The sequence below is a fragment of the Phyllopteryx taeniolatus genome, chromosome 7 (assembly GCF_024500385.1).
Source record: "Phyllopteryx taeniolatus isolate TA_2022b chromosome 7, UOR_Ptae_1.2, whole genome shotgun sequence".
Taxonomy (NCBI): domain Eukaryota; kingdom Metazoa; phylum Chordata; class Actinopteri; order Syngnathiformes; family Syngnathidae; genus Phyllopteryx; species Phyllopteryx taeniolatus.
In genome coordinates, this window is record NC_084508.1 from 22,769,660 (window position 1) to 22,796,855 (window position 27,196).

The window sequence follows — 27,196 nt, forward strand, 5'->3', positions numbered from 1 at the left end:
AATACATAAAATGTAACAAAATGGATCCCTGCAGGAGGTTTGTCTCACACAATACAGTAGTTTACCTGCAGGAAGCAGCAAGGACGATACGACTGACGTAGACCACATTGGCCCTTCCCAGACGCTCGTGCTATAAATAACTGATAGGTTTGACAAATACGCCTGCAGACAGCGACTATGACAGTTCAACCTTCCTCATGTAGGATGGCCTCGGCAAAGCTATTTCATGTTTTTACTTGGAAGTGTCCACTTGTTTATGTGTAGCGCAGCACACAGAGTTCTATTGAAAATTTGAGTTTTATAAAAGACAAATGTAAGAACACCCATGACAAATCTTGTATTTTTTTTTCATGGATGTGTCATTTCATGTGAAGAAAAAACAGCAAGAAACAGTCATGTTAAGGTCGTAATTGCAGGCTTGCATCACAAGCTGTATATAGAGGCTACAGCGAGTTTTTACAATACCAGGTTTTTATGTAAAAAAAAAAATAAAAATCCAGCACAAGAAACCATTTCAAAACCTACGATGTGTCAGCAAGTTCCAGTACTTCACTGCAAACTATGAGTTTTCCCCTTTTGTGGGTCAGACGATCAACCAGCATGTCTACGAGGAGTCCCTGCAGCGTATACTTTGATTAGTGTGTGAGAAGAGGTGAGAGTTGTGGCAGGACATCTTGTGGCTACTTCACCATGACCTGAGCGTCTGACACTTCCTGGCTGAAAAGAACAGTGAAATGCTGACGCAACCTTTCTATTCACCTGACCTGGTTCAGTGTGATTTCACTGCCCTGTTTTGCCAAGCTCAAGGGTGTCATCGAGGGGGCCTGTTTTGAAGACATGGACCACATTAAGTTGGCCATGATGACTGAGAGGTGGAGGATCCTGGAGGAATCCTTCCAGGAGAGCATAAAGGGGTGGCAGAAAAGGCGGAGCTAATGCATTAGACGCCAGGGGAAGTTATTCAAATACAAATAAAAACTGGTAGTTTCAATTTGAAATGAACTATATCTTTTGTGATGAAAGTCCTGCAACCTTTCTGACACACCTAGTGTACAACCTATATAAAAGTGAAACTATGAGTTACCTGATGTTGTTTGACTTTGTAGTTGTAGTTTAAAATCCTCAGGAGATCAGAGGGTGCGGTAATCTATCAATTACCTACCGTAACGCAGTAGGGAAGTTATAATTATATTCAATATTTGTATGAAAAACATTTAGGCCATAAATATAAATCAGTCAAATGGATAAACACTAAGGATGGCGGTAACTGAGCGTACCTTCTTGTGCCACATGATGACATATTCTGCTCAAACTAGTTTACTGCGTGCCTTTCGAAACCTCAAAATGACATAACTACAGTAAATATTTGTCTTACAAAAAAACATTGATGCCATAAATATAAATCATTCAGATGAAAACCGGTTAGGTACGGCGGCGGTATTTGAGCACGATTTGTGCTGCGTGACAACACATTCTTGTGCCGTTCACAACCTCGAACTACATGAGGGGACCATCGTTTAATGGTGGAATCACAAAAAGATATGCAGTACAGTAATACATTTGAACCTTTAACACACCAAAACTCCCAGCATTAAAATCAGTTTCAAATTGCTATTGCACTACTAAACCACGAGACAAGACAAAACAAACACTTGACAGAAATGTGTTGATGTTCAGAAGTGAAACAGATTCCCTTCCATGTTCTCTTGCTAAAGCAAGACACTGAGCCATCTTACGCTCAACAGCTGCCACTTGAAGATGTATTGGAGTGCTCAGTCAATTTGGTGTGTGACCTTTCGCTTGCACTCTGCTAACTCAAGCTCTGAAGTGGGAGCAAAATGAGCTGCCTCCAAATTGGATGTCGGTTTAAACAAGTGCCCCAAATCTGGAAACCTCTTCACTAAGTCAGCCATAAAAGAATGAAAACCACTTTGGTTTTAATCCTCTAAACTGAACATACATCCTTGAGGAGCAGGGGAAAAGGGGTTTTGTACAGTATACTTGTAAAAAGTCAGTTTTTAGTTCAGTTCAGACCTTCTTAAAGTTGAGTGGTTTCCATTCATAAGATGCTGCATGAGAAAAGTGAGGACTGTTCAGCGTCCAGCTGTCTGCTGCGACTCGCATTTTTGCAAAGCCAGAAACATGTCCACTACTTCAAAGTGTGCGGTGGTAGGCCTTTTTATTGCCACTGTCCTGTAATTATGCATTCCCTGGAGGGAAAAAACTAAATTCCACCCATTTTCTGAAACATCGTTTTTTCATTTGCTTCTAAGCTCATGCAAAATAGACAAATAGGTCAAAAATGCACATTGTTATAAATAAACCTCTTTGTCAGTCAGATGAGTGATCAAAAAGAATAATTTCTGCGGAAAAATAATTATTACGTTCAAGATCACGCACAGGAATCTGTTTTCAGAGACAGCACATCTGTGGCGAGGTGCAAATGGCAGCATATTCTGATTTTCATGCAAGTGCAGGGTTTGGCAGACCGGTCTGTACCAAGCTGGGCCTTCTGGTGCAGAAAGGGTGTGTCCTTGGCGATGCGCCCAATGGAGTGACAATTTGGTGGCAGAAAGTCGGTCTAAACTTAGTTCTGCACTCAGACCACATCTAACTGCAGGCGCAGGATAAACCGCTGGTCTAACGCGATTTTGGGGAATTTGATCGGGGCAAATCTTTTTCTGACAGAATAAGTAAGGAAGCAATCTTGTCTTTGTGTGTTTTTATTACAAAAAAGAAAGAAAAGTCTTTGCAAAGAGAGGAAAAGGTACCAGTCTTACGAGTTGTCACCCCTTACTGAAGCCCAGACAGAAAACCCCTTTGTTATATCGAAGTGAGAGAGACAGAGAAGGAAAGCAAAACAATTATCTTTGTCCAGCTGCTGTATAAAACTAATAGAAGTAATATTTGGTATATATAAAACATACATTTTGCAACTCAAAAGAAACAGAGATACTGAGGTCTGCGGACATCAGTATTTAAATCGCCAGCGGTTATTACTCGCTCATTCTGTATTTATTAAGGGTACACGCTCACATTGGACCTCATTCACGAATAAATGCATGGAAATATTTGTAATCTTACTCTGCACAAGTTGAGCGTGTATGCAAAATCACTGTCAGATTAATGACACGTGTGTACTGACCAATTTTCTTCATCCACTTGTGCTCATAAACTGCGATCTGCATAAACCGTGTGTGTGTGTGTGTGTGTATATATATATATATATATATATGCCATGCTGCCCAGCCCAAAAATATTTAACCTACAAAAAACACAAGTTCTAATAATGAACAATTGTAGTTGCAACATTTGTTTTTAATGAAATCAGTGTGGCGCTCGGAGGACATTGTCACTGGTAGGAAAAAGACTCTCCCCGTTCTGCAAGCTATAGTGTTACCTCTTGTTTGCTACCGAATACAAGTTAATTAAATATACTGTAGATTTATGCTTAACTTCTTGACATTGAAAATAAACCTTCCAAATAAGCTAAAAAAAATGAATAGCAATGTACTTATAATCATGTTTACCAAGGGATAAATATCTAGTTAATTCTGATTAAAGCTGACTATTATTGACAACTTTCACACACATAAACGCTTCATAACTCAAGCTGATGACTTGAATTTTGATTGGAGAGCCACTTGTTCTGATTGGACAATTGGGGACATCGAAGAGGTGGGTGCAGGTGGAGAAGGTCACGCACATGTGAGGTCACTCCCTCAGTCAGCTATCAGATGGTCCATGGAGACCGCAGACTTGGTCATGGCTCTGTGGACAGCAACATCCATCTTCCTGGCTTTCTTTCTGGTGAGTTCTCACACTGCACAGAATTTATTGTATCTGCACTTTTAATAGTGTTTAGTCGAGAAAATATACATGGATCATGATCAAATTAGAGATCTTTGCTGTTGTGTGAAACAAGGGCAAGATTATTCTTGCAATTATTGTTAAATAGGCGTGATACTCGTGTGCGTTTGTAATTTGTGGGTCACTGGTAATTGGTGACTTCAGTGTGACAACTTTTGGGGGAAAATAATATGTTTTTAAACTTTTTCACATTATATCAGATGACATGTTTAACCTTCAGGAGCTTGTATTGATAGGTCTATCTCCCGCCCCTGTTCGGGACAAAGACAAAGGTATTGCAAAGTTTCAAAATTGTTTATATTCAGCCTTTCTTGGGACATTGTGTCCCTTCTATGAGTGTGTAATTTTTAAATTAAAAAGGAAGCAAGAATTATAGAGATTGACAAGTGTTTTATTTTGTGAAATCTTTTAGAGAGGGAAAGTAAAAATAAAGAAATGAGCTAATGGAGTTGCACAAGTGTGCACACCGTTTTACAGTATAACTGGGGATGTGGCTGTATTTGCATATTGAATTAACCATCCATCCATCCATTTTCTGTACCACTGCTCCTCACTAGGGTCGCGGGCGTGCTGGAGCCTATCCCAGCTATCTTCGGGCGAGAGGCGAGTTACACCCTGAACTGGTTGCCAGCCAATCGCAGAGCAAATAGAAACAATGAATTATTCGCACTCACTTTCACACCTACGGGCAATTTAGAGTCTTCAATGCATGTTTTGGGAATGTTGTAGGAAACCGGAGTTGCTGGAAAAACCCCACGCAGGCACGGGGAGAACATGCAAACTCCACACAGGCGGGGCCGGGATTTGAACCCCGGTCCTCAGAATGGGGCAGATCTGCTAAGCAGTTCTACACCATGCCGGCATTGAATTAACCAATCACATTCAAATTCATGTTAAATGGGAGTTAGCACACACCTACCACCTTTTAAAGTGCCTCTGATTACTGTTACAGTATAACAGTCTAAATTTACTGTCCTCTCAAAATAACTTAATATACAGACAATGTCTAAACCACAGGCAACAAAAGGGAGAACACTCCTTGGGGAGACTGTACAATTTGTGGCAAATTAGCCATTTTCCATCCCTGTTGTCACGTGACTCATTAGTTTCACACGGTCTCAGGTGTGAACGGGAGCAGGTGTGTTAAATTTGATGTTATCGTTCTCACAGTTTCATAATATACAATTTTACCCTTTTTTATTCTTGCCTATTGACCGCTAGAGATCACATGGTTCTGGTCCCTTGACGGCATAGTGGTTCACTCAGCCGACTTCGGTGCAGGCAGTTTCGGTATGAATGTCAGTGTGAATGGTTGTCCGTCTCTATGTGGTCCGTGATTGACTGGCGACCAGTCCACGGTCTGCCTACCGGCGGATGTCAGGCTGAATGGACTCCAGCTCCCAGCGGCCCTGAACTGTAGGAGTGGTGTAGAAAATGGATAGTTCATGGTTCTATTGCCTTACAGTAGTAGTCCATTTTGAATTAAGTTACCAATATGGTTCCGTGCCCTATTAAGGGGGAAAAACATAAATGATAATGTCCTGTTGACACACATTATACCCTTGTTACCTTTGGATACAATTATTTGTGCAGGGTGTTCATTGCTGGCATGATCTGGACAACACAGAGTATGACTGCTGGCCAAGCAACAATCCAAATGATTTCAACATGATCAGCTGCGGTGGTATGTGTTATTACCCATGGCTTTTTCATTAGATGGCCTCTTTTGAAAGTATTTGCCACTTATTCACTGCATTGAGCTATTTTTTAACCCTTGTAAATAAAGATAATGTTAAGTGGGGGTTGAATCATTGTGAGTGCAACTCCAGTTATCGCAGGTGACTTTACATTTGTGTCGGCAATGGAGTTTTGTTGGAGAAAAAAATTCTCAGGTTTTTTTTTTTTTCTTTAAATTTCAAAGGGCATTAAATGGCTTGCTTTTAAATTGAACAGCTGAAATTCACAGCAGACTATAGCAACTGCCACATCAACATCTTTAAAAGCATCCAAATTTGGTGAGAATTTTTTATTTTTTACAAAGAACAACAATGATTTTTCTTCATTTTTGCTTTTTCTTTTGTTTGCTTTAAAAATTATGGTAATTGTTTTCACTCTAATTTTTTTTTTTTTAACAATATCTGCCTCAAGGCGACTAGTTGCTAAGCAGAATTCATATACAAATGACTCGACAACCATTTTGAGGTTAGAAACAGCGCGTGGTGTAAAAATACATCATTACACAAGAAGGCACACTGTTTCCGCAGTACTTGTTGTTTTTCATTTGACTATTTTTTAAGAACTGTTTTTCATACAAATATTTGCTATAATAATGACTTGACAACTGCATCAATAATAATAATCAATAATCAACTTGGGTCCTGAGTGTGCCTACCGAGAAGGGTCAATAAAAGTGTACAACACCCTGCAGGAAGACAGTCAGGCAGACACACACGAAAGAAAGGATTTAAATATAATGAATAAGCCTGATTGAATGTACATAGGGTTCCTTTGACACATGCATGTGTGTTGCTGTCTGTTCAGGTCTGGAGATGGCTTGGGTGCAGCGCCCTCCAGAGAAAGTCACAAATGGGGAGGAATTCAATGTTTCGTACACAGTCACAGCCTCAGATTCCTTCTATGACTACGCTGTCCGCAACAGGATTTTCCAGTTCAGGTGAGTGAGTTTCATCAACATTTGGAATGTCTGCCGTGGCCAGATTGTTCATACGCACACACGTGCGCGAATGACTTACTGTACGTGTGGGATGGTGAATGACTGATTAGCACATCTGCCTCACATTTCTGAGGACCTGGGTTCCAATCTGGCCGCCTGTGTGGCGTTTGCATGTTCTCTCCATGCCTGTGTGGGTTTTCCTCGGTTACTCCAGTTTCCTCCCAAAGACGTAGTAATAAATTTTCACAAATCCAATTTAGTGCCAAAGACGTATTAATACGTTGTCCATGTTTTTTTTAAAATTGTAATAGAGGGTGTGGTGCAGCTCCACAATATGTATCAAAGGCTCGGAAAGGGTTTTAGTATGATAAATAGACAGTTAGATGGCAGCAGTGGCTTTGATCAGAGCTTTGTCAGCACGATCCGAGGAAGACGACAACTGTTGAGGGCCCATGTGGGCGTGCTGGGGAGTTGGAGGCGCGTGGTTGAGAGAGAGTGATGGTGATTGACAGTTAGAGCGAAAAAACATGGATAAATACAGACAGCTTACTCTAAAACAGAGTTTTGCTATCGCCAAAAAGGATGACAATGTACCATCCTCATCCTTTTCCCAAAAAAGAAAGGGATGACGCTACGACAACGAATGGCGTGTAACGCTGGTTGCGTCGAGCATTCGAAGGCCCGTGGTGAGTTCGCGACCATATCATGGTCCACTTCCCCCGAAACGTCTACTGCCAAGGGACATTCGGACTGGGATTACAATGAGCCTGATCCTGGTGTATCCTTATCTGGGAGCAGCAGCGCGTCCTCCCCTGAGCCCCCAGAAAGTCACGGAAGAGGTAAGAACTTGCTAACTTCAAATCTAATGTCCATAGCCTGAGCGATTACTCCCGTTTACCATTTTTATCATGCAACGTGCACAAAAAAGCACGACAGTTTGTCCTACGATACCACAGGTTTACAAATGTTGCATCCTGTAGACAAAAACATGGAGCATCAATAGCGAGATGAATTGGATAGATTTTTTAATTGTCATTCTTTAATTTACAGACAGTAGTGTACAAAATTACAGTTTTCAGACAATGTGATGTGTGTAATGTCAAATTTTGTTTTACCTTTCCTCATCGCACTGTAGCAACGACATAAATATTTTGTGGTCATTTCTATAAATTGCAGTTGGTGCAACCAGCAGCAGATGCACTCCCGCACCTGTTGGCAAGAAATGTCACAATGCATCAGTAATATTTTTGAGTTTTTATGCTTTTATTTTTTTATCATTCTCAGGAGGTGCATCAAGCAGTGGTGGGGCTGTTCATGCCTGGTCGTCTGCTGACTGAGAACCCACAAAAGTCCCACACGCACACACACACACACACACACATACACACACGCATACACACACACGCACAAATATACACACAAAGCTGTACATATTTAAAAGTTCATGCCTCAGCAATTTGAAAATGCATGTGCTATACTTGTAAATAAACTGTTATTTTGCAATCAAAATACCCTTTTTTGTTGTTTATGTTGTTATATTGTAGGAAGGCATTCTTCAGATATTTGAGCTACCATAAAAAAATCTTTTTTAACAACATCAAAGGCAAAGTTCTGCTTGAAATGCATCGTTTCACAAAAAGCTTTTTCTGTTTTTTTTTCTTGGAAACAGGTATTTTCAAGAAACTTAACCATGTTTAACTGCTGTTTACTAAAGAACGGTAAAAGGTAGAAATGTATTTTTTTTCCTGATGAAAGAAGAGGGTTAAATCTTTCTTTGGTAGGTTCCATGTTTCTATAGCTATAGAACAGAATTTTCTGTAGGCATTCAAAAATCAATCAAAATTGTCAAAAATGGAAGGCGCTTGGCTCTCCCAATTTCTTAAAAAACGGGTGGCATTAAATGAGTTAATTGGAGACTCAAAACTGTCAGTAGGTGTGAGTGAGTGTGAATGGTTGTTTGTCCTGCGATTGGCTGTCGACCAGTTCAGGCCAGACTCAGCTGGGATTGGCTCCAGCATGCCCGCGACCCTTGTGAGGATAAGCGGTACGGAAGATGGATGGATGGATGGATGGACTGACTGTATGTGTAATATGAAGGTGGTTGACACAGGTCACACTTTTTCATATTAACTTTTTAACCACTGTAATATGTAAAACAACAACGAAGCACTGCATATAAATGTTGCAACAAAACGAAAGAAAAAGTGTTCCTATACTTGTCTATGTATGTCTATGTACTTTTGCCATTTTCATTTATATTCAATATTCTGCGGTTTACTGCAATAAAGTGAAGGGGGTAGATGGCATAAGTCTCCATGATTATACATTAATTTATATATATATATATATATATATATATATATATATATAGGTAATACAAAGTAGTGATGCAATACCTAAATATATTGTATAAATGAATTCTTTATGATGTGGTTTTTGGACAAATCTTATGTGTCATTCAAACAGGCAATAGCATGACACATAGTCAGTTTTTCCTCATTGACGCGTGGGGGTCGTTGAGTCCTATGAATTCTGCCTAGCAACAAATGGCAATGCACTCTTGTTCTGACCAGGAAGATCAACTGGTTAAGGTAAGCTATTCATGCTATTCATAACCATTCTCCTTTTTACATCTAGTGACGCTGTGGAGGCGAAGAGGTTCTGTCACGAGCACGACTGTCCCTCCAACTGGAACAATGCCAATGAAATCAATTGTTGCGTGCACCACGCCAACATCCACTCGTGTCCTTTGGGCCTCATGGTCTGTTTCGCACAACACCACTGATGTCTCCCCAAATGCAGTTTCATACAGTACCCAGTTGGGAATTTCAGAGCTGTCAAAATAGTCCGTCAAGGGCAGCAGAGTTACAAAACATTTACCATAAAATCCATTTGAAAACGTTCAATAAATTTGATTGAAGTGAGAGCTGTTGCTTTACAGAAACAAGGCGGCATCTGTGGCCCATGGATTCCCGATGATGGCAAAATAGTGACTCATACGGTGTCCAAAGCAGGCAAGATGAGCCAGAAATACTGGACGTCAAAGGTGATCATACGTCGCCTGTTTTGGGGGATAGAGCTTGAACAATCTTTGAATTAGAAGATGATGGGCCCCATAATCTGGCAGCACGGTAGCCTAGTGGTTAACACGTCTGCCTCACAGTCAAGAGATTCTGGCTTTGAGTCTCAGCTGCAGCCCTCCTATGTGGAGTTTTGCATGGGTACTCCGGCTTCCTCCCACATTCTATAAAAATGCATGCTCGGTTAATTGAACACTGTCAATTTTCTGTAGGTCGTTTGTCAATAGGATTTGGCTGGCGACCAATCCAGGGTGTACCCCACCTCTTCCCCAAAGTCAGCTCTGATAAACTCCAGGTCACCCATGACCATAGTGTGAACAAGCGCCACAGAACATGGATGGACCCTTAAATAGATACATTCTATAAATATGGCCATATTGAAGAATAAGAAGCAATTATTTTAAATGTAGTTTTTAACATACTTGTACCCAGAAAAGGCCTAAAGGTACACATTCACGTTCTTCAGTCATGGTATCGGATGACAGCAGGTTGTAAAATAAAATTTTATTAAATACAGCGATACAATACATGCCTTTTGCATACTTGGAATTACAGGTTATCAAGAGAACTTACCCATTTCAATGTTATATTATGGTAATGAGTTAAAAAAAGAAAATAAATAAAACTGTGATGTTATGTAAAATTACTTTTAGCCCAAGTTGAGTGACAGCTTGGTTATTATTGAGTTTTACATATAACGTACTTACAGTAGGATACATTGTAGACATCCATGACCGTGCATTTCTAGTTTTGGTGTAACACTCCAATATTGTGTATACTAAAATAAATACAATTGTGACATTGATGCAGGTGGTGCTGATCCATGTGGGCGTCACATCAGTCATTGCTCATATCAAAATAGGACAAATGCACGCAGCACTGGAATCTAAAGTGCTTGTTGTCAGTGCTCAAGGTCAGTCTGCATGGTGCTATGTGCTTGCTAATACTTCTGCATGCCAGTCATGATTAGATAGAAGCATATTTACACAAAAGGACGTGCTTTCATCGCTCAGCAATACTATAGACATGATAAACTATCAGAAAGGCAATGAACCAATTTCCTTGCAATTAATAATGAACTTTTTAATAGTACAGCAGCTTGTTCATTTATGTCTATATCTCTGAAATATTCAATTACCAATGTTCCAGTGTGTGGCGATGACGTCTGTGAGGTGGAGGAGAACTGTCTCAACTGTCCTGCAGACTGCGGCATCTGCCCCATGTCCATGGCCATCAAGGTGTCCATTGGCCTCCCGGTCGCACTTTTCAGCGCCGGATTCATCTTGACCATGGTGGTAAGTGTGTTTGTGCGTGAGACTCTCTCAAAGACCCTCACAAATGGTTACGCACTGATTTGCAAGGCCTAAATATTTGTCTTCGTTCCCATCCCTGCAGTGGCTTCAGTACCAGAAACAGAAGATGTTTTGGGATGAAAGCTGGATCATTGACTATAAGAGTATAATATTCGGTAAAAATGCCTCAAGATGAAGTGTATGAAATTAAGGTTTTGTGTGTGTGTGTGTGCGTGCATGTGTGTGTTTGTGTGTGTGTGTGTGTGTGTGCGCGTGTGTATACTAGGGGTTAAAAATATATTTTGTTGTGGACTAGAATGTGATGAAAGACGAGTCGAAGCGATTAGTTGATGACATAATTGATATTTTCTTCACAGTAGTTCAGTTGGGCTGGATAGTTCGCTCCCCAATCTTTATTGCGCCACATAAAGACATATTTCGACCCACAGGCATTCAAAAAATAAATGTTTTCAGATTAGGAGCAATCAGTATAGCCAAGCTAGTGCGGCTAACCGCTATTTTGATCCACCACCAACTTATTTTCATACTCTGGGACCCGCGCATATGTTTGAAGACTGTGTCGCCTTGTTGGTCTGATATTTGGCCACTTTACAGAGTGTTACAGTCCGGCAAATGTAAATTGCCCGATTGGAAGACAAAATGCCAAAAACGTGATAAGTGATTAGTTGACTCCATGCTTTAAATATCGGTGCTGAAGTAAAGTCCAAGTAGACTACTCAACTAATCGGTTCAACCCCTAGTGTGTACACTTACATACAACTAATATCTGACCATATGGTGCTACAGGCAGGGTGTGCGGTACAGACTTTGGCAGTACAAACAGCCCCCAGCATGGGAAAAGCACTTCAAATGTCAGTCAATTGACTGACATAACCATGTGCACCGGCGTCAACACCTTCTTCAAGCAGGGCTTCATCCAGCCTGGCATCTAGTAAGACAATGAGGATGACACCTCCACCAAGGTTGAACCGGTGGTAGCAAGTGCAGCTGTATTTTTTTGTTTCTCTCATCCATTCATCTATTTTCTATACCGCCTATCCTGTTGAGGATCATGGAGAGCTAGAGCACCGAAGTCAGTTAATCGTACGATGACACCATCAGTGACTACGGTAAATTAACTCCCAGTGCACTATAATTGAGTGTCATTAAAATAAAACAGATCAAACAACAAACCTAACACATTTCATAGCTTGTGTTACACATAAGATTTTCAATTCGAGGGCACGGCTAACCCATCTAATGTGATTCAAACAACAAAAAAGAGAAATTAAATTTGCCGTATTTTTTTTTTTACTAGACCAGTTAGTTAGCAAGCTACTTCACATGATGCAAGACAGCTCACCACCATTTTCATTCGGAGGCCAGGCGGTTAACACGTCTGCCTCACAGTAGGTTCAGGTATCAGCGTTAGCCTTCCTGTATAGCAGGGGTGTCAAACTCTTTTTTGTCTCGGGCCGCATTGTAGTTATGATTTCCCTCAGAGGGCCGTCAGAACAGTGAAACCATATTATTGTTTAATCACCAAAACATATTATTACCATTACACAACAAACTGAAGAATAACTAGTTTTGAAATCAGAAGACAAGGGTAATAGATTGTATTTTTAAGTTACTGTAGAAGAAGGGTTTGGTAACAAAAAAATGCAATAGCTCAACATTATTGTTTATTATAATGACAATTTGGAATTTGAGTACAGATTTGAGCAAAAATCACAGAAGATTTGCTTTTGCGGGCCACTTAAAATGATGTGGCGGACCGCATCTGGCCCCCGGGCCTTGAGTTTGACACCTATGCTGTATGGAGTTCACATGTTCTCTCTGTGCTTGTATGGTTTATGCGCAACCCTAATGAGGATAAGCGGCATAGAAAATGGATGGATTGATCGAAGTAGACTATCTTATTCTATGAAACCTGTGCTCATACTTGACAAGTAATCTGAGTTTTGTTCCAACATTCTCCTTTTAGTGATGGCAGAACAGTTGCAGTCAAACACATCCAGAAGAAGCACTTTGCTCTCTCTAAAAGTATCAGGAAGGAGGTGAAAGAGGTCAGGTGAGCGCAAACACGTGACACATTCAAACTGGGATTTAAACTTTTTTTTTTTTTTTACGACCAGCATAAAAAATTAGTCCCACGGTTCATTCACAAGCTCAATGGTCATTTCTCTTGTAGAGAACTGGACCATCCAAATCTTTGCAAGTTCATTGGGGGTTCCATTGAGGTGCTGTATGTGGTCATCATCACAGAACACTGCCCCAAAGGAAGCCTGTCTGATGTCTTACTCAATGATGAGATCCCTATCAACTGGGGGTTTAGGTAAGTCACATTTTACGTATATTACAACAAAACTTGAAACTAACCGTTTTAAATGTTGTGGGTGACATGTGGCACAGCAACACAATTGAATGAGATCCAATAAAAGAGTTTTGTGATGAAAATCTGCCTTTACAAAGATAATAATGTAAAAACAATACTAAGTTTAAGCATGTGGTTATTATTTGCAGCGATGTAGAACTTGACTGCATCATACCGAGAGCTGGTTCTAATATTTTAGCGATGTGTCACTGAAATATAAATTTGGTACAAACTGCAAACTACAACCCCAACAGAAACTACATTGGTAAATGAATCCTATGTAACAGTGTCAATCAACTGAGAATTATCTGTAGATTCTTACTATAACTCTTGACACTACAAATGTACTGAGATCCTCCACAGACTGTCCTTTGCCACTGACGTTGCCCGTGGGATGTCCTACCTGCACCAACACAAGATGTTTCATGGTAGACTTCACTCCAGGAACTGTGTTATTGATGATCGTTGGGTTTGCAAGATCTCAGGTAAAAACAACACCAAACAAAATATTGAGTGCAATATGATAATCAATTGTATATATATATATATATATATATATATTTATGTCTAGATTACGGGCTTACACTCTACAGAAAGGAGGATTTTGATGCAGTCAGTAATGGGTTCACTTGTGGCGATGTAAACCGTGTCTACTGTGCTCCAGAGGTCCTCCTGGGAAGTAGCTCGACTATGACACCAGGAGCAGACGTCTACAGGTTACTGCTTGAGTTTAAAAGCATACCTAGTTTGAGTTTATTACATTTTCCCGCATACTCCAAGTAGGGGATTCATTTTGGTTGACAGTGGAACATCTTAAATCAAATGTCCATCCATTTTCTACCGCCTAGCCGAGGTCAGGTCGCGGGGGCAGTAGCTTTAGCAGGGACGCCCAGACTTCCCTCTCCCCAGCCATTTCATCCAGCTCTTCCGGTGAGATCCCGAGGCGATCCCAGGCCAGCCGAGAGACGTACCTTTTCCGACTGAGGACCATGGTCTCAGATTTGGAGGTGCTGATTCTCATCCCAGCCGCTTCACACTCGCCTGCGAATCGCTCCAGTGAGAATTGGAGATCACGGCTTGATGAAACGAACAGAACCACATCATCTGCAAAAAGCAGAGATGCAATTCTGAGGCCACCAAACCGGACCCCCTCTACACCTCGGCTGTGCCTAGAAATTCTGTCCATAAAAGTTATGAACAGAATCGGTGACAAAGGGCAGCCTTGGCGGAGTCCAACCCTCACCAGTAACGAGTCCGACTTACTGCCGGCAATGCGGACCAAACTCTGACATCGGTCGTACAGGTACCGAACAGCCCATATCAGTGGGTTTGAACGACTTCTCCAAGTCCACAAAACACATGTAGACTGGTTGGGCGAATTCCCATGCACCCTCGAGGACTCTGCCGAGGGTGGAGAGCTGATCCACTCTTCCAAAACCACACTGCTGCTCCTGAATCTGAGATTCGACTTCCAGACGGACCCTCCTCTCCAGCACCCCCGAATAGACCTTACCAGGGAGGCTGAGGAGTGTGATCCCCCTGTCGTTTGAACACACCCTCCGGTCCCCTTTCTTAAATGGGGGACCACCACCCCAGTCTGCCAATCCAGAGGCACTGTCCCCGATGTCCACGCGATGTTGCAGAGGTGTGTCAACCAGGACAGCCCCACAACATCCAGAGCCTTTAGGGACTCCGGGCGAATCTCATCCACCGCCGGGGCCTTGCCACCAAGGAGCTTTTAACCACCTCGGTGACCTCAACCCCCGAGATAGAAGAGCCCGCCTGCTTCCTCCCAGACTCTGCTTCCTCGTGGGAAGGTGTCCCTCACCTAGGACCTGTCTGCCATGGGTGACCCTGCCAGGGGCATAAAGCCCCAGACAACTTGGCTCCTAGGATCATTGGGACACAAACCCCTCCACCACAATACGGTGACAGCTCAAGGAGGGGTAAATCTAATCAAATGTGTTGTCTGAAAATGTTTTAAGGAATATTTTGTTTTATTTCATATGTCTTATTATAAACAGTCTTACTATAAACAGTGGTTAATCTATTCTTCCACTTTTATGACATTTAGGAATGTTAAACTATGACTTCAGCGTTTCCCGTGAAGGTTTTATGATAGAAACGTTTGACACATAATTAGAGCCATTTCCATTATTTTGTATGAGAAACATTGCAGTTCATCTGTATTTCCCTTTTCTGTCGTGCCTCTCAGCTACGCCATGATCCTGGTCGAGATAGCCACTCGCTCTGACCTCATCTCAGTGAGTATGGTTCCTTCTTCTTCGCTCTGGATTGTGACCTGTGGCTTTGCTTTCATGTTTTCTTGGTGGTAACAGGACCAGGCGGAGGGAGTGAGGATGGACATCATATGGCGCCCTCCTCTTCCCGAGCTCAAAGCAGAAAAAAGCGACGTGGACTGCCCCAGTCAAGAAGACTACTGTGAGGTCTGTTATCACTGTCATTTATCAAAAATAATATCCTCATTTCTTTGCCGTTGTTTTTGTGAAAGTATCACCAAATATATGCAGTCTGTGCAAGTGTACCTAATGCTGCGTCCTGTATCAACAGGCACCTATTTATGTATGCTTAACTTTGCAGCTTATCAAGAAGTGTTGGTCTCACAACCTCACCACGAGGCCCACATTTGAGCAGGTCAAGAAGATGCTGGACAAGATGAACCCACATAAAGTCAGCCCCGTGGACATGATGATGAACCTGGTAACTTACATGTTGCTATAAAGACATTGTACCACTGCACAAAAGATAGACTGCTGAATATTAGATTGTTAAAAAAGGCAAGATTTTCATGTTTGATCCAGCTGACATCAATTTTCATGAATTGTCAGATGGAGAAGTATAGCAAACATCTGGAAGCCATAGTTGCTGAGAGAACACAGGACCTTCTACAAGAGAAACAGAAGACTGATCGCTTGTTATACAGTAAGTGCTGCATGGGTTTAATCAGGAAAATTCATGAGGAAGGAAAGGAGTACTGTAATCAAATATATTTAAAACATCTTCCCCTCCTTGAGCTGTCACCTTATCATGGTGGAGGGGTTTGTGTGTCCCAATGATCCTAGGAGCTAAGTTGTCTGGGGCTTTATGCCCCTGGCAGGGTCACCCATGGCAAACAGGTCCTAGGTGAGGGACCAGACAAAGCATAGCTCCAAAAACCCCTATGATGAAAAACAATTCAGAAAAATGTTTTACCTTGCCCGGACACGGGGCACCTTAGCCCCCCTCTGGGGCCAGGCCTGGAGGTGGGGCTCGAAGGTGAGCGCTTTGTGGCCGAGCCTGCACCCATGGGGCCCGGCCGGGCACAGCCCGAAAGGGTAGCGTGGGTCCCCCTTCCCATGGGCTCACTACCTGTGGGAGGGACCATAGGGGTCGCGTGCAGTGTGAGCTGGGCGGTGGCCGAAGGCAGGGACCTTGGCGTGATTGGGAGGAACAGCCCCCCTGATCAGAACCAGAGCGGTGTTCTGTTATTGGACTTCTGTGCTCATCACGCATTGTCCATAACGAACACCATGTTCAAGCAAAAGGCTGTCCACACGTGCACTTGGCACCAGGACACCCTAGGTCGCAGTTCGATGATCGACTTTGTGGTCGTGTCATCGGACTTGCGGCTGCATGTCTTGGACACTCGGATGAAGAGAGGGGCGGAGCTGTCAAGTGATCACCACCTGGTGGTGAGTTGGCTCCGGTGGTGGGGGAAGATGCCGGTCTGACCTGGCAGGCCCAAACGTAGAGTGAGGGTCTGCTGGGAACATCTGGCAGAATCCCCTGTCAGAAGGAGTTTCAACTGCCACCCACGTCTCGGAGAAGGCGGGGGACATTGAGTCCGAGTGGACCATGTTCCGCGCCTTTATTGCCGAGGCGGCCGACCGGAGCTGTGGCCATAAGGTAGTCGGTGCCTGTCGTGGCGGCAATCCCCGAACCCGTTGGTGGACACCAACGGTGAGGGATGCCGTCAAGCTGAAGAAGGAGTCCTATCGGGCCTTTTTGGCCCGTGGGACCGAGGCAGCTGATGGGTACTACCTGGCCAAACGGAATGCAGCTTTGGTGGTCGCTGAAGCAAAAAGTCGGGCATGGGAGGAGTTCAGTGAGGCCATGGAAAAAGACTTTCGGACGGTTTAGAGGAAATTCTGGTCCACCATCCGGCGTCACAGGAGGGGAAAGCAGTGCACCACCAACACTGTGTGTAGTGGGGATGGGGCGCTGCTGACCTCGACTCGGGACGTTGTGAGTCGGTGGGGAGAATACTTAGAAGACCTTCTCAACTCCACCGACACGCCTTCCCATGAGGAAGCAGAGTCTGGGTTCTCTGAGGCGGGCTCTCCTATCTCTGGGGTTGAGGTCACCGAGGTGGTTAAAAAGCTCCATGGTGGCAAGGCCCCGGGGGTGGATGAGAGTCACTCGGAGTCCCTAAAGGCTCTGGATGTTGTGGGGCTGTCCTGGTTTACACGCCTCTGCAATATCGTGTGGGCATCGGGGACAGTGCCTGTGGATTGGCAGACTGGGGTGGTGGTCCCCCTTTTTAAGAAGGGGGACCAGAGGGTGTGTTCCAACTACAGGGGGATCACACACCACAGCCTCCCTGGTAAGGTCTATTCAGGGGTGCTGGAGAGGAGGGTCCGTCGGGAAGTCGAATCTTACATTCAGGAGGAGCAGTGTGGTTTTCGTCTCGGGTGTGGAACAGTGGACCAGCTCTACACCCTCGGCAGGGTCCTTGAGGGTGCGTGGGACTTCATGTGTTTTGTGGACTTGGAGAAGGCGTTCGACCGTGTCCCTCGGGGAGTCCTGTGGGGGGTGCTTTGGGAGTATGGGGTACCGAACCGCCTTATACGGGCTGTTCGGTCCCTGTACGATCCTGCCCCAAGTGGAGGAGTTCAAGTATATTGGGGTCTTGTTCACAAGTGAGGGAAGAATGGAACAGGAGATCGACAGGTGGATCGGTGCACCGTCTGCAGTGATGCGGACTTTGTATCGGTCCGTTGTGGTGAAGAAGGAGCTCAACCGAAAGGCGAAGCTCTCAATTTACCGGTCGATCTACGTTCCTACCCTCACCTATGGTCACGAGCTGTGGGTCGCAACCGAAAGAACAAGATCCCGGATACAAGCGGCCGAAATGAGTTTCCTCCGCAGAGTGTCCTTAGAGATAGGGTGAGAAGCTCGGTCATCCAGGAGGATCTCAGAGTAGAGCCGCTGCTCCTCCACATCGAGAGGAGCCAGATGAGGTGGCTGGGGCATCTGATTCGGATGCCTTCCGGACGCCTCTCCGGTGTGCTGTTCTGGGCACGTCCCACCGGGAGGAGACCCCGGGGACGAACCAGCACACGCTGGAGAGACTACGTCTCTTGGCTGGCCTGGGAACGCCTCGGGATCCCCTTGGAAGAGGTGGAGGAAGTGGCTGGGGAGAGGGAAGTCTGGGCGTCCCTGCTAAAGCTACTGCCCCCCCCCCCGACCCAACCTCAGATAAGCGGTAGAAAATGGATGGATGGATGGATGGATGCACATCTTCTTTCAGGGTCAACACGGTGGACTGGTTGTAAGCACGTCTGTCTCACAGTTCTGAGATTTGGGGTTTAAATCCTTCCTGCGTGAAGTTTGCATATTTTCCCTGCGCTTTTTCTCATAGGCTTTCTCCGTACTCCACTCCGGCTTCCTTCCAAATCCCAAAAACATGCATCACGGGGTTCATTGAAGACTCTAAATCTAAATTCTCCATAGGTTGGAATAGTTGTTTGTCTATATGTGCCCTGCGATTGGTAAATGGTAATTGGAGTGCACTTACAGTGGAAGGAAAAAGTATGTGAACACAACTTCTTAAATTTATACATAAATTGGTCATCAAATGTAGTCTGATCTTCGTATAAATCACAAAAATGAACAGTCTGCTTGAATTAATACCACAAAACAATATGTTTTTGTATTTTCATTCAAAATAACATAAACATTCACAGGACAGGGCGGGAAAAGTAAGTTAACCCCTGGCATTGATAACTGGTTGACAGTCCTTTGGCAGCAATAATGTTGAGAAAATGTTTCCTGTAGTGGCAGATCAGACATGCACAACGATCAGGATGAATTTTGGACCATTCCTCTTTATAAAACTGTTGCAGTTCAACAAGATTCCTGGGATGTCTGGTGTGAATAGCTCCCTTGAGCGCATGCCATAGCATTCAGTAGAGAAGTGACAGAAAGAGTCAGAATCAAAATCGAACAGGTACAGACTAAGGAAACAACAAGGGGGTCCTCGGAATACGACGGTCCCGACATGCGACTTCTCGAGGTTACGAACGGTGTACGGTGTAAGGATACGTGGTCACCCAGCACAAAAAGGCATGCTTATTTACCACTGTACTTACTGTTTTTAATTGGATTGTTTTATATTTATGGCCTAGAAGATTTACCGTAATGATGACTTAACAAATTTGTTGGCGTAGGTTAAAGACTGTGGCACTCAATTCTGTTACTAGTTTATTCATACAGAATAATTGTCCTTCCTCTGTAAGCAACTCTTTTTAATCACAGCCCCATCAAGTGGTTATGGTTGATCTGCCATAAAAACAAACTCCCCACTTCGCTTTGCTTTAGGCCTTAGTGCAGAATACTGACCATGTCAGTCCACTAAATCCAATGGGTGAAGACAGACACACTTGATTTTACTACTCTCCATTAGTGTATGCCACCAGCAACTTCCTCCTTCCAATCTTCCTGAATCACTGACAGTCTGACACTCTTCAAGTTACATTATTTATTTTCTCTTCAGGCATGTTACCGAAGCCGGTTGCCGATGACCTTCGCCAAGGCAGAACCACAGAGGCTCAGAGCTTCTCCAACGCTACTGTCTACTTCAGGTTTGTCATAATTGTTCAATTGACTGGTGTACTAAAGACAGCTTACTGAATCTACATTTGCCTCTTCATGACAGTGACATTGTGGGTTTCACTCAGCTGTCAGGGGCGAGCACGCCCCATCAGGTTGTGGACTTCCTCAACCAGCTCTATACCACCTTTGACGACATCATTGACAATTATGACGTCTACAAAGTAGAGACCATTGGAGACGCTTGTAAGTGATTAATCATGGACTTAAACCACTTAAACCACAAAAGAAGAAAACTAAATAGTGTAGAATTGTACCTCTCAAGTATAATGGGCTTGTCATTGGGTGAAATTGATTCATGTCTTTGACGAGGGATATGCTTTTGACTAAATTTCATTGATCGAATTTGTGATTAAATTGAATTGAATATTGTTGTTTAAAGTGGTATGCTGTGAGATATCTCTTATGCAAAATAGTGCCTTGGCTCATTAAAGGTTGGGAAACATTACACTAGATGTCTGTATATTTTAGACAACAAGACCAGTAAATCCTCAGGATCAGGAAAGTGTGATTCCACAATGATATCATTATTAACAATGAATATACACACTACATAAAACCTTTTATGACTGTTTTAACAATTATGCATTAACTGCGATGATAGAAGTAGCATAGCTGTTGCCATGGTGTAGTATGGTCAATTTTGCCTGAGCAATTAATTCCACACAATCAATATCCTCTGACACTTGACTCTCTCAAATGTTCTACTGCTCTTCGCCTGTTTCTGTAATGTGATGCATAAGTACACAAAATGTAAGTGTTTGAAAAAAATTATTCTTTTTTTTTTCTTTTACTTTTTCCTTCTTTTACCTGTCCTTGACAATGGCTGGCTGACACAGACATGGTGGTCTCAGGGGTCCCCCAAGAAAATGGCATAAATCACGCTGGGGAGATCGCCAGCATGGCCTTGGATCTGGTCAATGTTTGCCATGCGTTCAAGATCCCCCACAAGCCCAACACACAGCTGAAGATTCGTGCAGGCATACACTCGGGTAATTTTTACACGCCACTACCTCCACTTTATAACTTGTGCATCCTAAATGTAAACCTGGAGGCGCATTTACAAAACATGAGGCAACTGTTGGCTTGTGGTGTGGCGGTTTGTCCCTTCAGGACCTGTCGTTGCTGGTGTTGTTGGGACCAAAATGCCTCGTTACTGCTTATTTGGAGACACGGTCAACACGGCGTCACGGATGGAATCAACGAGTGAAGGTAATGACGGATGAAAAAGAGAAATATATATGGCATGCATGCACTTTTGATTTTAATTTATAATATGACATAATATTGCTGGATAAGGAAAGCACTTTAAAGGAGACGTTATGCATTTTTTCACGATTTCAAACAGTTCACAGGCATTTTGATGACATCTATATGTTTCTGTCAAAATACTCCAATGATCAAGATTTTTTGTATACTTTATTCACGCTATTTCTTATCTTGCTGAAATCATCCTGTTTGAGAGGGTGGCCCTGTCTCATGCAAGGGAGCAACCAAACACCGCACCCTAATACTGCTGGGCCAATGGCGAGGATGGATTTTGTAAACATGATGACCCGACGTGGAGCTAGGGCACTGGTGTCAAACTGGTGGCCCAGGGGACAGATGCGGCCCGCCACATCATTTTATGTGGCCCGCGAAAGCAAATCGAAATCGCTAATTGTGTTCTGGTGTAATACCATTGAGATATTTGCAAGCATTTTTTTGTTACCAATCCCACTTTGAAAAGAAATGTAATAGTTGAAAAACATGTTTTTATAGGCTTCTGATTTCAAAATGATGATTGGTTATTCATCAATGTGTTGTGTATACTGTATTTACAGTATATGAGGTAATCTTTCATTTATATGGGTCCACAGTCATAGCGGCCCTCCGAGGGAAGTCATAACTGCGATGTGGCCTGTGACAAAAATCAGTTTGACACCCTTGAGCTAGGGGATTGAACAGGCAAACTAGTGACTTCTACATGCAAAACAAGTACCCATAGGGAGGAAAAACAGCTAGCCCCCATAAAGACAAAAAAGCTTTTTCACTCATGGACGCAGCACTTTATACACGACACTGTGTGTATGTGTTGCCTGGACACGTTACTAAACGTCACTGTGTCAACAACTTCACCGAGCAATCAATTGCTATGATCAGTGCAGCTGTGTTTCTGCATGATAATGCCGCTGCATAATAGTGTTTCAGACAATGTAGTCCCGGCCGTTGCTTGAAGGTGGCTTTGGATCTTTGCCTAGCCTAGCTGATCAATTCGTGCGTGGAGAAACTCAGGCTACATTCACACTGCAGGGCATGATGCCCAAGTCAGATTTGTTGTTAAAGCCAATCTTTTTGTGTAGTCGTTCACATTACAAGAACAAATGCGGCTTCTACTGTGGTTGGAACATGTCCGTGACGTCATACACATGTGCACAAACCAGTATGTCACATTGCACGTGCGCACAACCACGAGTCACCGTGTTGATGGAAATAAATAGGGCCCCTCGCGTGGGTCTCGTCATGACGCATATGTGGCAATTTCAAGTATTTTGTGCAACCGCAGCTGACATTTTCTTATATTTATCAGTTATAAAGCATCTTCTCTTCGCCACTGACTGTTTTCTGCTCCTTTGTCCCACGTTGCTTTACACAAATAGAAGCATGTTTCTTTTTGTACTGTTTGCAAAGCATTGAAGATCCAAGTGAGTGGGGCCACAGCTGACCTGCTTCACATGTTGAGAGGATATATTCTAACCTGCAGAGGGACACTCAATGTAAAGGTAATATAGGTGCTTGAAATTCTAGTGCTAGAGTGTTGAATTGTTTGCCATTAAAAGAACAAAAAGTCAAGTCACACTTGATGAAGATATCATCCTGTCTAGTTAGGAAGCAATAATGATTTGGAAATTCACAGAAGTTGAATCAGCCTTCATCTAATTTTTGATTGTAAATCCAATTGTTGTTGTTTTTCCATTTATTTGGAGTGTGGGGGTGCCTCCATTATTTTGTCCTATTGATATTAAAAAAAGGAAGCTACCAAAGTCTTCTAGAAGATGATTGGAATTCATTTACAAAGAGCATTTGTAGGAAACATTCCAACAAAATATGATGAACTATCATACAAATACAAGAATAGACTAACCATTGTATAGCCATCCATCAATCCATCCAATTTTTTTTAATAGTGCTTGTCACTTTTAGGGATATGGGTGAGATAAAGCGTATCCCAGCATACTTTGGGTGAGAGGCGGCGTATATCCTGGACTGATCGCCAGCCAATCGCAGGACACATACAGTATAGACAAACAACCATTTACACTTACATTTACACCTATGGTCAATTTAGAGTCGTCAATCAATCAGGCTTTATTTCTGCAGCACTTTTCATACATTAAAATGTAGCACAAAGTGATTTACACATTAAAAGGAAGGAAAGCAAACAAACCCAACACACAAAAACAGATGCACGTACTGTATACACAGAAATTCCCCTTACCCACCCTTATTTCACACATAGAAATAGTAAGACATAGTAAGAGTACTGAAAGAAGGAAACAGAAACACTTTCTTAATGTCAGCAATTTGCAGTGAGGAAACACCAGAGGATAAAGTTAATAAATCCATGGAATAACAACAACAATAATAATGAGCTGATGAGCTGTTAATAAAATAGTTAAAAGCAAAGTAAAAATGTTAAGAAAAAAAAAATATATACATATAATATTAACAGTCGTATGTTAAAATTCTGAATTAGATTTAATCAAAAGCCAGGCTAGATAAATAAGTTTTAAGTTTGCATTTAAACATTGCATAGTTTCATGAAAGGTGTTCCATAGTGTGGAGTGTAATAATATAAGGATGCTTCCCCATGGGTTTTGTTCTTACTTTAGGTACTGAAAAATGACCTCTATCTGAAGAGCCGAAAGTTCTGGATGGCTCATAATTTAAAAGCATATCTGATAAATCAAATGGACTAAGACTAGGAAGAGCTTTTAAAAAAACAATGAAAGAATTGAATCAATGAACCTAGCATGCCTGTTTTTCGAATGTGGTTGAACTTTTTGGCCATAATTCCAAAGGCTCTGTTTGACTCGAACACACCACAGCTCATCACCAAAAGAACACCATGCCGGAAGTATGATGGCAGCATCATGCCTTGTAGCTGTTTTTATTTAGCTGAAACTGGGGAGGGAATTAAGAACAGTTCCAAACAGCAGTAAGTGTTTGCACAAAACCTTCAGGTTTCTGCTCAAGTGAAAAAAAAGCTTACTAGAACTAGAAAAAAAAAGAAAAAAAGCCTACTAGAACAGCTGAACTTTGATGTGGTGTATTTTGACTGGAGAGGAAAATTTTGTCTGGCTATTTATGATTGTTTTATGGTTGTTATTGTTTGTATTGTATTGTGATTATTATTATTAGTAGTAGTATTAGTAGTATGAGTATTAGTGTTATTATTATGTGTGTGTTTGTGTTTTGTGTTTGTTTTGCGTGCAGTAAGTGTACATCATCATCACATTGTACAATTTGTTGTAAATGTCTTTATTTGTATTTGCTTTTATTTAGCCTTTTTTTTACTCTGCTGTCTGCAGCCAGGTCAGCAGTGTTAATGAGAATCTGTTCTCAATGGCCTTACCTGGTTAAAAAAAAAAAGGTTCAATAAAAAAAAAAAGAAGGCCACATGGTGGCCAACTGGTTAGAGCGTCTGCCTCACAGTTCTGAGGACCGGGGTTCAATCACAGGCTCCGCCTGTGTAGAGTTTGCATGTTCTCCCCATGCCTGCACAGGTTTTCTCCAGGCACTCCGGTTTCCTCCCACATCCCAAAAACATGCATGCTAGGTTAATTGACAACTCTAAATTGCCCATAGGTGTGAATGTGAGTGTGAATGGTTGTTTGTTTATATGTGCCCTGCAATTGGCTGGCAACCAGGTCAGGGTGTACCCCGCCTCCTGCCCGATGATAGCTGGGATAGGCTCCGGCACTGCCGCGACCCTAGTGAGGAGTAGCGGAACGGAAGATGAATGAATGAATAAATAAATGAATAAATAGGTAATTAGATAAATGGATAAGTACATGCTTTGAAAAAAAATATTGAGTTGTACAAGTGTTAGGTCACATTAATGGTGGAAATCTTTTTGAAGTAATTTATCTTGGTCTCACTGGCCATTCTATCCACATAAACAGGGGTGGGGGTAGACTTTGTATACCCATTGTATATGATATTGGGGGTGTGGGGGAGAGAAAATAAAAGTAATTAAAACTTTCCCTCTAAGGATAATAAACATTGGGTGTGTCCTTCCCATTGAATCATTTCCTATGCTTGTAACCTAAGAGCTAGGGTGTGGTTAGTACTGACATTTGGTGGGGAGGGGTCTGCTTCTCAATTGAAAATTGATGTCTTTTAACTCAGGCACAGCCTCAGCTGCTGCTGCCGACAGCCCTGATTATTTAAGATTCAGAAGGACAACTGTTTGACAAGCCAGACCTCCCGTCCTCTCCGAACCTCTCACGTTTTCACCTTCAACAGGGCAAAGGTGAGATGAAAACATGGTGGCTCGAAGCCAAGCGAAACGAGTGCACGGATCCGCTGCTCAGCACGTCAGAGTCCACAGGAGGTCCCGTGCCAGTTAGTGATTGAAGCTAGCCAGCATGTCCAAGATGTGAACATACAGTATAAATAACCACGTGCAGTGACTGATTACGTAGTGTAAACGACACCATAGTTGTAAAGGTTGAGCTCAATTGTCATTGTCAAACTTTAGCTGTAGTGGCAATGTCAAACATTCTACTCAGACTTTTATTGATAAAGTCTTTTATTTCAGGTTCAACCATTAATATTTCAATTTTTTTGTTATTGTCTGTGTTTTCCCTGCCATGTAGCAACTGATCTCAACATTAGATACAACTGTCCTGACATATAATACAAGAGCAGGATCAAAAATGTTCTACAAAGACAGCAATGCTCCCACTGTTTAGTCAGTGTTACTAATATAACAATATGTTTATTATTGTTGTTGTAATATTCTGCACCGCACCATACATCATTTAATGATGAGAGTCTAAATATAATGATCATATTTTGACTGCTATATTGCTGAACAAGGTATCTATAATGTTTGAAACACATCTAAGTTTGAAACAGTGCAGTTCTACACCACTGTAATCTACAACCACAGTAATAAATCCTGTTAAATTAACCTCTTATCTCAGTAGTGTGGAATATTTGATAGAGCCCTTAGATTGTGTATAATTCTGTATATGTGATTTAAAAGCAAATTTTAAACTGTGGGGTTTAACACATTGTTTTACTCATTACAAATGAAACAATTGTGCGTAGTATTGTATTTATTCTTGACATTTATGTTGTTTTCGTAACCGTATACTCACTCATTTAAACCTCAATGTTGACATATGGTGTCCCGCATTCTCTGTGCTGTGAATATCCATGTCAGTGTACAGGGGTCCTCAGTTTACGGCGGTTACGAAGGGTGAGATGGCAGTTCTGAGGGGTCGGGGGGGGGACACTGTGCCTGGACACTGCTCTTTGTTGCCATTAAAAATAGGAATATGTGACGCGTAGAAGATGTCTACAGCTAATTCGCAGTCTTACTCCCTGGTCAGGCTTTAGAATACAACGAAAGCTTGTACTGAATGCAATTTAAAAAATTAAAACAAAGTAATACAATTAATAAATACCATGAATGAATAAATTTCGACACATTTAGATGAATTGTGTGCACGTGTGTGTGTGTGTGTGTGTGTGTGTGTTTTAAACTGTGCCCATCTGAAAAAAACCCTGGCTCCACCCCGGCCTCCCCAGTAAAAGTGGTCTAGAACACCTGTGTCAAACTGCTGGCCCGGGGGCCAGATCCGGGCCTCCACATCATTTTATGTGGCCCACGAAACCAAATCATCTGTGTCGACTTATGTTTCTTGTGAAAATGCCCAAATTACAAATTGTCTTCACCTGTATAACTTTGCGATAGTGAAAGCATTGTATGTTACCAATGCCCATTTACAAATAGATTTAA

General features: G+C 42.4%; 1 protein-coding gene across 2 annotated transcripts; it reads left to right on the plus strand.

The window, feature by feature from the left end:
* The first annotated feature begins 1,217 nt into the window (after window positions 1-1,217).
* Window positions 1,218-27,107, plus strand: LOC133480728 (atrial natriuretic peptide receptor 2-like). Of its 2 annotated transcripts, none has more exons than XM_061779265.1 (23): window positions 1,218-3,810; window positions 5,464-5,554; window positions 6,412-6,544; window positions 9,182-9,305; window positions 9,486-9,590; window positions 10,435-10,537; window positions 10,774-10,919; window positions 11,020-11,092; window positions 11,724-11,868; window positions 12,904-12,990; window positions 13,111-13,254; window positions 13,657-13,778; window positions 13,865-14,009; window positions 15,509-15,557; window positions 15,633-15,740; window positions 15,895-16,014; window positions 16,143-16,236; window positions 20,069-20,156; window positions 20,231-20,370; window positions 21,024-21,176; window positions 21,298-21,396; window positions 22,855-22,946; window positions 25,693-27,107. In XM_061779265.1, exons 1-23 carry the CDS (start codon window positions 3,745-3,747, stop codon window positions 25,801-25,803), a joined length of 2,538 nt encoding a protein of 845 aa, XP_061635249.1. In that variant the 5' UTR covers window positions 1,218-3,744; the 3' UTR covers window positions 25,804-27,107. The 2 variants fall into 2 exon arrangements, with proteins under 2 accessions (XP_061635249.1, XP_061635250.1); XM_061779266.1 differs by having other exon boundaries at window positions 25,576-25,714.
* The last annotated feature ends 89 nt before the right edge of the window (window positions 27,108-27,196 follow it).